This window comes from Mauremys reevesii, linkage group 26 (genome assembly GCF_016161935.1).
Source record: "Mauremys reevesii isolate NIE-2019 linkage group 26, ASM1616193v1, whole genome shotgun sequence".
In the NCBI taxonomy this organism is placed as follows: domain Eukaryota; kingdom Metazoa; phylum Chordata; order Testudines; family Geoemydidae; genus Mauremys; species Mauremys reevesii.
This window is the reverse complement of record NC_052648.1, coordinates 10,376,640-10,389,014: the sequence shown is the minus strand read 5'-3', so window position 1 is coordinate 10,389,014 and position 12,375 is coordinate 10,376,640. Positions and strand designations below refer to the sequence as shown.

The 12,375-nt window shown below is 50.4% G+C and overlaps 1 protein-coding gene across 1 annotated transcript; it reads right to left on the bottom strand.

The window, feature by feature from the left end:
* Positions 1 to 2,193: 2,193 nt before the first annotated feature.
* Positions 2,194 to 12,356, bottom strand: PLEKHJ1 (pleckstrin homology domain containing J1). The gene is made up of 6 exons (XM_039515541.1): positions 12,202 to 12,356; positions 11,140 to 11,207; positions 8,954 to 9,020; positions 6,192 to 6,282; positions 5,580 to 5,643; positions 2,194 to 4,502 (listed from the first exon to the last, which is right to left on the bottom strand). Exons 1-6 carry the CDS (start codon positions 12,293 to 12,295, stop codon positions 4,437 to 4,439), a joined length of 450 nt encoding a protein of 149 aa, XP_039371475.1. The 5' UTR covers positions 12,296 to 12,356; the 3' UTR covers positions 2,194 to 4,436.
* Positions 12,357 to 12,375: the final 19 nt, after the last annotated feature.

The following is a 12,375-nucleotide window of genomic DNA, read 5'->3' as shown; positions in this document are numbered from 1 at the left end:
TAGACACGTTTTCTGGAGTCCTTCCTTTGCAAGGCTTCTCTACAGCAAGTCAGGCCCCAGGAGCAGAAGAGAATTCAGTAGCCTTGGACCTGTAGGGGGGATAATAGTGGCTGGCCCATTGGGCTTATTAGCTGCTCCTGCTATGGCAGGGGTTCTCAAACTGGGGGTCGTGAGCTGTCAGCCTCCATCCCCAAACCCTCCTTTGCCTCCAGCATTTATAGTGGTATTATATAAAAAAGTGTTTTTAATTTATTTATTAGGGGGGTTGCACTCAGAGGCTTGCTCTGTGAAACGGGTCACTGCTACAAATGTTTGAGAACCACTGTGCTATGGGATCTCTTCTAGTGGGACTGTAACAGCAATCTCCTACCAACATCCAGCTGCTGTTGATTTCCACAAGGGGATCTCCTGCCATTTCAGCCCCACTGCTGCAGCCAACCATTCAGGCTCAGACATGGGTAACGCTTTAAGTGAGTTTAGTCTCTCCATTGACTCTATTAGTGTTATACCTCTGGTCTGCTGTTTGCTTCCTTCCTGTGCAAAGGGTCACTTCATTTTGAGGAGTTCAGTGTGGGCGAACATTAGGGTAGGAGTTTCCAAAGGCCATGAGTTCAGAGCACAACTTGCATTGAAAGTCAATGGAGCTTAGGTACGAATGAAAATCCAAATCTTCTTGACTGAAACTTTTAGGCCCCTTTAAACTTCTGCTTTCTTTTTGAAGAAAACACAATGGGATTCTTACACAGCAGCTGCAACTTACACCCAGGTTAAAACAATTAAAGGTGGTGTTTATTTAGAACATTGATTGTACAACCCTTGAACAGCATCAGTCGATAATGCTTTTGTTAGACCAACTAACCACCAACAAGAAAAAAGAACCTGAACAGATCAACTTCTGTATATAAATGACCAGTGATAACAGATTCCTAAAACTGTTCCCCCTTAATCCTGAAATGTAAAGCTAGGTCTAGTGAGTTACTGGGCACCACCCATGCTCAGATAACTATTCACAGCATCTGTCTTCATACATTCAATTAAGTAACGAACGTGAAATTTACGTACCTCCTAATCTAAGCAAATAGCTGGAGCTGTTACTTGCTCACCTAATGTTCCCCCCCCCCCCCAACAAAATGCCCATTAACTGTAAGCTTAAGGTCTGCCCTTTGAAAGGGTAACAAGAAAAAGCTAGTGTTTTTGTATAGGGAAGGCAGAAGAGGGAATATTTATACAGTAGTTTGACTGTTCTAAGTAACCTGCAACAATAGTGACCAATGCTCCAGTTCTGAAATCTTGGCTGCCATGAGCTACGTTCAAATGGCCACCTGCTAGGATTTTAAACAGTAAAGATTTCTCAAGCAAGTTGAGAGGCATTAAGAGAGTCCAGTAAAACAAAGAGAATTGAGTCAGCCAGTGGACCAAGCAAGGCTGATTCTAAACAAAAGCAAGCTGGCTGAACAATCAAACAGGGTTTGAACATGAGAGAGAGAAATATTGGGTGTAATCTTTCCATAATTTAGATCTGGTTTAGCCTGTAGGAAACTACTGCATTTCTCCGATCTTAAAAAAAGCTCCAGCTTCCCTAATGTGATGTACCAATGTTACGGAGTTAATAAAAAGCCTGCTCCTGGCTTAGGCTGTGTTGGCTTAGCTGACTTACAGTAGATGAGACCCTGGGAATAAAATTCTTGCTCTCTAGCTGCTGACACAGTGGGGACAGGCGTGTAACCGTTGCAACAGTTCAAAGCAGCCTCTTAAACACCATTTCATAGGTCAGTTGATACGGAGCCTTTGCGTCAGCTTAGGTGAAAGTGGGCAAAGACTAACTGCAGCAACAAAGGACAACTGCTATAGTAACCATGGAAACTTCAGCTGTCCCTAGCTAGCAAGAGCCATATCAGGGGAGGGCAGTGCTCAGTACCAAAAATGTGGAGCACGGTTCTGCTCTACCTCAGGGCAAGAGCAGGACTGCTTGAGACCACAGTATAGGGGCAGCTGAGGTCATTCTCTAATGTGCTCTTGCTTAATCCTCTATTGCTGCTTCCCGGGGCAATGACCAGGAAGGCATGGCTGTGCTTCCAAGGGGTTCCAGAGCCTCCCCCCTCTTTCCAGCCAGCGATTCACCCCCGAGCAGCCTGAGTGAGTCACCAAGCGGAGTGTCAGCTTCCAGCAATCGCCCAGGCTGCCTTAATAGCATTCCAGGTAAATGAGTGCACTACGGCCTCCTTCCCACACTGTTCAGGACTTGTCTGCTGAGTCCTAGAGCTGCATGTTGAAGCTACTAGCACCAGCCTCCATTGAACACACTGGTCCTGGTGAAGAGGTGGGTAGGGCCCCTATCTCCCACCTCTACTGGAGATACTAAAATGTTGCAGCTGATGTCTTGTACTAAAACAATGGGCCTCCGCTAATGTTCTAAACCCTAATTATTTCCTCCTTGGAGTGTCCTAAGTAACAGTGCTACATGCCTGACAATTGCATCCTGCAGTAGAAAGCAGCCTCGTAGCTTCAGGGTTTGTCCTTGTGCACTCGTGTTGGTTTGTGCGAACAGACTCTGTACTGCTTAGCGGGTGGGTGCAAGGCCAAGCCCTGGAGCCATAGCCAGTCGCCCTGCCACACCACTTGTGCCTGGCTGTAACCTCACTGCTGGCAGCCTTACAGCAGGTAAAGGAGCTGGCCCTTTGCTTCCATCCAAAAGCAAATCTCTGCAAGGGGGAAAATGCTGGTCCCTGCTGACTAAAGCCAGCAGGGAGAAGGCTGCCTGCAGCTAGGGCCTCCCCTTGGAGCTGCTTTGGAGAGAAGCATCTTATGAGAAAACTAGGGCAAGTCTCCCAGCCCTCTCCAGAAATCACTGGATTGCTTTGGTCTTTTCTGCTCAAGCTGCTGAGGATGAGGGAAGCAGCAGAAACAAAATGGGGTGTGTTGTATGTTGAGTAAAGCCTGAAGCCATCCTGCACAGCTCTTCATGCTGTGGGACCCTGTCTCCCAGCTCGGTATGGACAGGATGTGATTCTACCCCTCACGCTGACTACAGCAGCATCCACCCAGCTGCTTTTTCTAGCCTGACAGCACGCTGCCTGCTCTGGGAAGCCACTGACAGCACAGCACTCCTAGGCCAGGGAACAATGCCATTGGGAACCACAGCTTGCTCTCAAGGTCAGGTGGGGGGGGAGGCTGCCTCACTGCACCTGTCTTTCAAACCCTTGCCTTGCTCACCCCTGGGCACCTGTGAGAAAGCCACACCCTACACCTGTGCAGGAAGTTAGACCTGCATTTTAAGATGCTGTAGGGTGGCTCCTGGTAGCTGAATTAATTTGCATTAGTTCAAAATTAGACCCTAGTGAGTGTTGAGCTGAGACAGGCCCCAGTAACCCTGTGCAGTTGCTGCAGCAAGCGCTGCTGCTGTGTGTACATGTAAGGAAATGAAGACACAGCCACCATGTCAGCTGGAGCACCAGCAGCTACCATGCAGTTACATGACAAATTAATCCTGCTTAGAGTAAGGGCCAGTTCCTCCTCCATTTGGGGGCAGCCATCCATAACAGATGAGGGCTTCCCCTCCCTGAAACATTTGCTCCCTGCATCTACTTTCCCGAGCTGAACAGTGTGCAGTGCAGATCTAGCAGCTGGAGCAGGCCTGACGGAGTTAAAGTGAAGGAGAGGGGCGAGTCTGGCATTTCAAGGCCAAGGATCCCACCACTGTGAGCAAAGGAATCTGCTCAGCCAAAAAACACCCCCTTAAAGTAAGGCCCTCCTCTCCCCCTTTGAAATTGGCCAACTTTCCAAAAGCCAGCAGAGCATCTGAGCACCCAGGTGCCAAACTCCAGCCACCAGGGGGTGTGGCAGGCTGCCTGCAGAGCCGGATGGCCAGTCCTGAGGCCATTCCCAGCAGAAATGCTGCCACTACTGGCACGTTTTTGGCATAAAACAGACACCGGCACTAAGAGCCAGCTGGCCCTCTACACCAGATCATCCCTGCCTTATAATAGCACCACGTGCTGGAAGACCACTGGGCTGCTCCCACTGGGGCACGTCCAGCCTTGTTTCCACATCAGCATCATAGCTGAAATCCCCAGGCCCCTGGGACTCCTGAGGGCGGCTTTCAGCAGCCCTAGGAGTGGGCAGCCCATATGTCCCTCAGCCTAGCAGTTTTATGGTCGATCAAGTTAAAGCCAACACAGCAGTGCCCAGTTAAGACTTGCTGCTTCTACAACCCAGCAGGGAGATGGGAGCTCCGAGGGGCTGAAGACAAACAGGAAGGGGAGTGGACAATGAATCCATTTAAAAAAAAAATACAAATTATCTGGTCCATAAATAAGTCACTTGGTCCCAGGCGCTCCCCCTGGCAGGGGGGTGGTGTTTTCACACACCCCCCCCCAAGGAGGTGGCTGAATGCCAGTTAAGCCCCAGTGGGGTTTGATGGGGGCGGAGGCTGCCAGTTAGAGCTTGCGTGTTCCCAACTGGAATCGGGCTTCCTCGGAGATTCCGTACTGCTCCAGGGGGTCCTGCAGCGAGAGCACAACATGCCCACAAGTGAGGGGGAGCGAGACACCCAGCCTGCCTTTCCTGCACAATTCAAGGGAAGATTGCCCAGGTCGTCCCTTTAAATATCTCAGTACCTCCCATTACAGCACCGGGCCCCTCACAGTGCTGCAGTACATGGGACAAGCTGCAGCATGAGATTATGCAGCCAGAGCCATTCATTTACTTGAGGCCTGGGCATCAGAGTATGGTCAAATTAACTTCTAGACGGAGCGTTGATTCCTCGTCAAAGCAGGAAATGCAGGGTGGTGGGGATGGGGAGGTGTGGCAAAGGACAGTCCATCAGCCCTTCTGGAGGCTGTAAGACAGTCAGCTATGTGGGTTTTTTTAGCCATCTTAGTACAGACGTGTGTGTGTGCTGGTGTCACACAGTCACCCTACGGCTTGCTGGTCTCCGTGAGAAAGCAGGAGCAGGGCAGAGGTGGGGGAAGCCCATGACTGCACTGGCAGAAGGGATCTTACATAGCCCCTGCCTGATTCTGCCATGTTCAAACATTCATCAGTGTTAAATTAGTCAGAGCTCTACCAGCTGGGCATCAGGACAATTACACGCCTGTTTCACAGCAAGCCCCACAGAAGATGGGACGCGCTGTAAGCACTTTGCACTGCATAGGCAGGTACCTTACCTGAGCTCCAGGCACCTGAAGGACAGAGTCCCAGCCACCCCCGTACACCAGTGCCACGGCATTGAGCAGGATCTAACCTGACCTCCTGCACTGGAAGTTCCCCAGCTGGAGGCATGAAGTTAAATGGGCCATTGCTGCTGCATGATGAAAGACTGAGGCAGCCTGTACCAGCAACCCTTTGGTGCAGGCAGGTTCCTTAAAACTGACACTGATGGTTTCAAGAACTAAGTTATTAAGGGGTTGCTCTTTCCCATGGGCTGCAACAAGCCCAAGGCGGAAAAAACAGTTCTGGCTGCTCCAATTTTCTCCTGGTGTAAACCAGGCAGCAAATCCCCCACTGCTCCCTATGGATTGACAATTCCCGGCCTTGATGGAAGGAAAGGGGCTAGTGGATGATAAATCGGAGACACTCACCTTCCCTGTCATCTTCTGAATCTCATTCCGATAGAAAATCAAACTTCTTCTCATGAACTCGTAGCTGCAAGACAAGCAGTGTCTGGCTGAACAGAGAGGATGTATTTCACACGCGGTTCAGAGTCCTAAGGAAGGTCTCAGCTCAGTCACTGCTGCAAAAATGTGCACCAGCACTAGTGGGGTATGGGGCAGAGTCTAGGCTAGATGGCTGGGGGCATTTTCCCCACAGGCCACTGCAAAGGACCATTTGCCACAGCCACTTTCCCAAGCGAACACGGTTCAGGTCGCGTTGTTGCTTCCTAAACGCCTCTCTCCACAGAGCTCAGCCTGCAGTGCCAGTGGCTGTGATCAGGGAAGTCCACCAAACAGCACACAGAAGGAAGGATTAGTCCAGGTCCAGGAACAATTCCCTATTCAGTGACCAAGATAACATCTCTACAGCTCTCTACTGAACTGGGCAGAGCGCTCCTGGTGCTGCTTGCTGCCACGCGAGCTCCCTCTTCTCTCCCCAACTCCAGCGGGGCACACCCAGCGCTGAGCTGCGTTCTGCAGAAGACAAGTTGAGAACAGGGCAATGGCAGAGAAGTCCCCCCACCCAACCGGCTGCCCTACCTGGCTCTTCGGAGAGCCTCAATCCACTCCTGGCATTGCTCCTCGGTGTCACATTCAAAGGAGTATTTCCTGTCCGGCTCCTCAATGAAACCTGCCGGGGACAAGGAAAGGATGGTTGAGAAATGCTCCCTGCACCCACCAGCTCCTCTACACAAGTTACCCCTTTGCCTGTGCCAAGCCACAACTATCCCTTTATTTTAAAGTGCAGGAGATCCACTGGCAGAAATCAGTAGGACCAGGGCCCGGCCCCCTTTCTCTTCCCACCACCTCCTCACTCAAGCCCCTTGTGTAGCACCGGCCCACTCCCCTTTCTGTAGCAAGGGACACACCCAGCCTCCCGCTCACACACTTCGCCGTGGGACTCCAGCTTTAGTCCGTTGCATTGCCCAAGGTGCAGTTTGCCGCAGAGTTGCTGTGAACCCCCCAGGAAAGCCAGCGGCAGCAGCGCACAGTAACGTCATTTGTCACTGGCACAGCCCAGCAACCCCCCAAGTCATTTTATTCTCTTGGAAAAGTTACAGAGCAGCCAAGTGGGGAAAGGTCACTGCCAGCAACTGTCCATGGAAAGTGGCACAGAGCCAGCAAAGGGGCTCATCTCCCCCTTAATGCACATTTACAATGGCTCATGGTCACGGATCTATTTGCACCTTTCATCCCGAGAAAGACCCTACCAAAGAGCTACATGAAGGATACACAAAGAAATCAGCTCATGCACCATTGCAATGCAGCCACCTCTGGGGTGGAACGGGCCAGCTGTTTATGCCATACCAAATTTCAGGAGAGGCAGCAAAAAGCACCACATCTCAAAGCTTCAGCAGGGAGCGTAACGAGGGAGAACGTAGCTGAACAAGTTGGAATTTGACCAGCCTAACACCTCAGTTCTTGAAAAGAGCCACCAGCTTTTTAATGACCACAAGCTGAGGGTATGAGAGTTATACACATACAGAGGAGGCAGAAATGGGATGAATTAAGTTACCCTAGAAGCAGGAACTTTTCCAAAAGCTGGCACCGCTGCAGACTGGAAATTGACTCCGTGTGTGACTTCAATGCTTTACCAAGATCACATCAGACCCTTTAACTAATTAGCTCTGCTCTTCAGGACATAATGTAGATCTGGGCTCCAGCTTGGCGATAACTCAGCCAAATCGCATCACCAAATCCCTCTATGCAAAGCGGTGCAGGCAAATGTCTTAGGGAAGGAACTGCCACACTGGCCTGCTTTGTTGCTGACCTGCAGCCTGACGTGCTGCTGTGTAGAGCTTTGAGATACCGGGAGCACGTGACAGTCATTCCAGTGGGATGGCAGGGAAGGGCTGGATGGCTCAATGGGGTGCCAATAGGCTGCAAGAATCTGTCACTTTCAGAGCACCTGACAAACTCCGGCCCAGGACAGAGCTGCGCTGGCTCGTCATTGGTGCATGTGAAGTGAGCTTTGGTGGGTCTCAGACGAGCCCCACCACTAATTGCCCCATTTTGTTAGCAGGCTGAGTAAACACCCTGTCCCCCTGAGAGGTGATACATTGGTGGGATGGCATGGGGAGCTGGCAGTGTCCTTGCTGTACCCATTCAGGGGATACAAGACTCTCGGGCTGCCAATCCAGCACCTTTCAGCAGGAAGCTCACATCCCAGGGTTATGGCTACTGCTGAAGGGGAGAGGAAGGCCCCTGAGCAGCAGTAATTCAGGCGGCAGGCTGGTGCCCAGGCAGCTCTCCGTAGGCACACTCTGTTTCAAGAGGGTCCAGTGGAGACAGTGGGAGTTCGCCTCCATTCCAGCAAGGAGGGACTGAAGGCTCCGCACGTAGAAGCAGCTGCGCCTGACAGCCAGGCCAACAGATATGGGGATGGCCTTGGAGGAAACATCCTGTTATTTTTACCACATACCATTTGCACAATGATTGCTTGTTGGATGAAAGGCTGCTTACAAAGGACAACATGCTGCAAGCCAGCTGGAGCCACTGCTATCAACACAAGGCCAAACAGCATGGCGGGAGCACCGGGGCTAGGCCAGCCCTGACAAGTGCTTTATCTGAGCTGCCTCATTTTATTTTTACCACAAAGCAAGAGTCTAGGTGCAGCAATGAGTCAATATCCAGTCTTCCCAGACAGGAATTTCCACTGGTGTTTAAGAACTCATACGCTTCCACAGCTCCTTTCATCCCATAGAGCTCCACAGACTGCACCCAGGGATCACTTCAGCCAGCAATGAAATGCAGCCACCTCTGGGGCAGAGCGCAGCAGCTACTTAGCACACAGCATCACTGTGCCGTGGTTTAGGAGAGGGAGTGAAGAACTAAAAATTCTTATTGAAAAGACTATTGATAATACAAGGGGGAGTAAGGAGGCAAAATAGATCGTTTGGCCAGGACACCAGAGCTCGCATCCTGACTGACAAAATGTGAGACAGGGTCTTCAATGACCATAAGTCCTCGGGGTCTTAGTTTTCACACCTCAACCATGAGACAGCCTCTTCAGAAGTGCAGTAATTATACCATGAGGTGGCAATGATGCAGAGAGGGAAGAGGGGCCTCTATTGAATCCCCAACACCACGTCCTACAACACCCAAGATTTTCCTGAAGTGTCTCCCCTGCCACGTACTGCCTCTGCCCCATTTGAGCTCTGACACCCCCGCCACAATACGGTACATAATCGGACTCCAGAAACGTTTACTCTTGCCCTTCCTCCGCTTGACGGAGAAGGGAAAAGTTCCACACCACATCTTAAGGAGAGGGAAATCCATGAGACTCTGTATCCAAAACTCACTGATTGAAAAGACATTCTCCTCTTCTTTGGTGATTTTACAATGTTCCAACAGCAAAGCTCCAATTGGCTAGAAAGAAACCCAAAGAGAAGGTTTAAAACACCCTTCCCCATTGTTCAGCCAGTTCTATAAACATGCAAGACATTGTGGTGAGAAAGGGAACACAGAGTGACGTGGGGGACACAGTGACCGATTCATGAGAGAAAGGTATAACTATGAAGAGATGCTAATGCAGAAAGTACATGTCCTAAGGTATTTTAGTTCTTTGGTACTATCTCGATATTCACAGCTCTTTCACGATTTCCCATGTTTAGGTTGCTATAGCAGGTCTTCACAGCAACTCAAGCAAGCGAAAACATTTTTAAAGATAGGAAGACACTGATAAACCACAAAAACTACTGAGGGATGGACTTCAGGGAAGCCATCATAACCCGAATAGAACTGAGTGAGTTTAATGTGGAGCGTTCTTTAGGCAGCCAATTCTTTGTCTCTGCAGTCAGGCTTCACTGTATAAATATATTTTGTGCTGATTAGTATCTGTACAGTGGTTTGGACGTCTATATTGGCTCAGTTTCATTTTGCTGATTTAATGAACAGCTCAGTGAGCTGCCCAAAGACAGGAGAAGGTAAACGTTTATTTCTAGTTCCCTCAAATCCAGTCTGCAAAGCAAGTTTGGCTGGAAGGTGCGAGAGGACAAACGGAAATCCAAATTTAGGTTTGGTAAATAGAAAGCTTGAGACGTTGCAGAAGACTAATGGAATGCGTCAGTGCATTCAAACAATTCAATGTATTTTAAAACAGTTTATTTTAAACAAATGAATTTCACCTGCAAAATTTGCAGCTCATATATTGGTGCACTGAGCTAGGGCATGAGCAACCAGAGAGCAAAGCTAAGCATAAACAAAAGTGAAACTGACTATTCTATTCTTTGTCCAAGCTGAATGAAATGCAAGAGACAGACAGAACAGAGAGCAAAGATTTTTTTAAATCAACTCAGCTTTAATAAAAGGTGGGGTTTGTATCCCTTCAGCACATGCTATTCTAAGCTTCCAAACTATTCTTGGACCATTTTGGATCATCTACCCCTAAACACAAAGGGAAATATTTATAGTCTGAAGGCCAGGACCAGTAGCAGAAGCAGCCAAAATCATGTAAGCAGCACTGGAGGGAAATCTGCTACTGGGAATGGCCTCTAGTCTCATGTAGTCAGAGCTCTGTGAAATCGTGTTAATCACCCAAGAGTGGTTGTGAAGTGTGGCATCTTCTTGGCCAGATCCTGTGATTGTGACTCTCAGAGGAGATAGGTAAGAAGGAGAGAATACCCTACAGAGAGTGCAAGGATTCTTAGGGTCACATGTATTTGTGATTGGCACAAACTACAAAAACACCACCCCAAAAGCCTTGTTTTCAAGACTGTTAAATGGCATAACACCAACAGTGCCACACTGCACTCATCATGCACCTTATATCCAAGCACTTTATAAAGTGGGTTTTATTATTACTAATGAGAAAAAGGCAAAGATGGATCAAACGTCTTGCTCAAGGACACACATCAAGTCATTTGCAGGAACAGAACGCAGGAGTCTCCAGCTCTCAATTCCTCTAATCTAGCAACCAGACAATGCCCTTGCACACGTATAACGGTCCAAGGAAGGAATATTAATAGAACACAGCTATTACATTGCTTCAGTTTTCTTTTTACTATTACCAGGTCTGGCACATAAGCAATGATGCAGTTACTGTTTACAAAGGAACCCCAGTTCCATTGCTAGTTTCTGCTTGGGCTGATAAGTAACCACCTCACTAGTTTCACATAAATGAATTGCAGTCCCGCAGGAAAGCGGGGCAATGGCTGTGTTTCAGAGATTGTCCCTGGACCATAGCATCAGAAACACAGTGGCCAGGGTTGGGCAGTACGGTGGTTACTTATCAGCCCAAGCAGAGGTTTCATTATGTTTGTCAAACACCAACCGCGAACATCACATCACGACTATTTCAATTGTACGTTCTTCAGGACAAGGGCCATTTATTACTCTGCGTTAGTACAGTGCCTAGCACTGGGCTTTTACTCTTGGTTGGGCCTTAGACACTGCAGTAATAAACGCGTTAAAAAACAAGGCAGGTTCCTGTGGCACCAACTCTAACCAGCACATGCAGCCGGTTTGCAGAAGCGGGTTATTTCCATACCTCTGCTTCATCCGTTCGGAAGTAGAAGAGAAAGTTGACAACGAGCTTCACGAGGCGTTTCTTCAGCACTGCAAAGAAAAGAGCATTCAGAAGTGGAGGATGGAGAGCTGGAGCTGTTTGGGAAGGGAAGAGACAGGCACATGCCATCTTCACTGGTACACAGCAATGTGCTGTTAGGTTGCATCTCTGCCTTGCAGATTAAATGGACCCTATGGGGCAGCTCCATTAGAATTTAAGTCACCACTGCTTATTGAAGCAGCTTCTGGCATTTAATTCTCACTTGAACAGCTCTTTGGTGACCACACCTCAAGCAATCTTGAGTCCATCCCTCACTCACCAGCCTTGACTAGGACATCGCTGATGAATTATAAAACTACAACTACGCATGCTTCCACAGCACCTCCCAGCTGGTAGGATCCCAATGCATGCCACCAACCCGTACATACTATGCCACAGAAAGGCAGCCACCTGTAGGGCAGAGGGAAGCAGCCCACCCCCTCACACCCCCTCACTAACATGGCAAGAGAAGAGAAGAATTCAGGGCTGGAGATACCAGCATAAACTCCATCTCTTAGAGAAAGCCCCTCCACAGTCCCCGATATCCCCACAGGGATATGCACAACAGAGCCGCCCGGGGAGGAGGAGGAAGGGGAAAGAGATGGCTTCCGCTGCGGTGGGGGGGGGGGTGCGCGCAAATAACTGTCTTCTGGCTAGGAGAAGTTGAGCCCCCTCCTACCAGGCATGGGCACCCCCATCTTCCCGACCCCCTCCCCCACCCTATGGCTCACCCAACACACCGTAGGTCCTGGCCCATCCCCAGCTCTTCCTCATCATGCCCCCCCCCGTCCTGGCTCAACCCCTCGCCAGCTATTCCCCTCCCCTATACCCCAGCCCCCAGCTCTACCCCCGGCCTGGCCCCGCCCCCAGCTCTAGCCCCTTGGCCCCCAGCCCCGCTCCGGCCCCAGCTTCTCCCCGCCCCACACACACTCCCCGGCCCCGCACCCCAGCTCTAGCCCCTTGGCCCTCAGCCCCGCCCCCACACACCCCGGCCCGGCCCCTCACCGCTCCCCTTCTTGGGCGCGCGCATCAGGATCTCCGCCGCCTTCTCCGCCGGCTGCCGGGCCAGGGACAGCAGCTCCCGCTCGCTGTAGCGCATGGCGAGGCCCCGCCGCCCCCCGCGCGCTCCCTACGGCCGCCGCATCCCCCGGCCCCGCCGCGCGCGCACCTGCCGGGGCC

Excerpts from the sequence above, each read along its gene's own strand:
- PLEKHJ1 (XM_039515541.1), bottom strand. The coding sequence starts at position 12,295 with ATGCGCTACAGCGAGCGGGAGCTGCTGTCCCTGGCCCGGCAGCCGGCG. Across the intron at positions 9,021-11,139 it reads TCCGAACGGATGAAGCAGAG|CCAATTGGAGCTTTGCTGTT; the intron begins GTATGGAAATAA and ends GTTTCTTTCTAG. Across the intron at positions 4,503-5,579 it reads TTCAGAAGATGACAGGGAAG|GACCCCCTGGAGCAGTACGG; the intron begins GTGAGTGTCTCC and ends CTCTCGCTGCAG.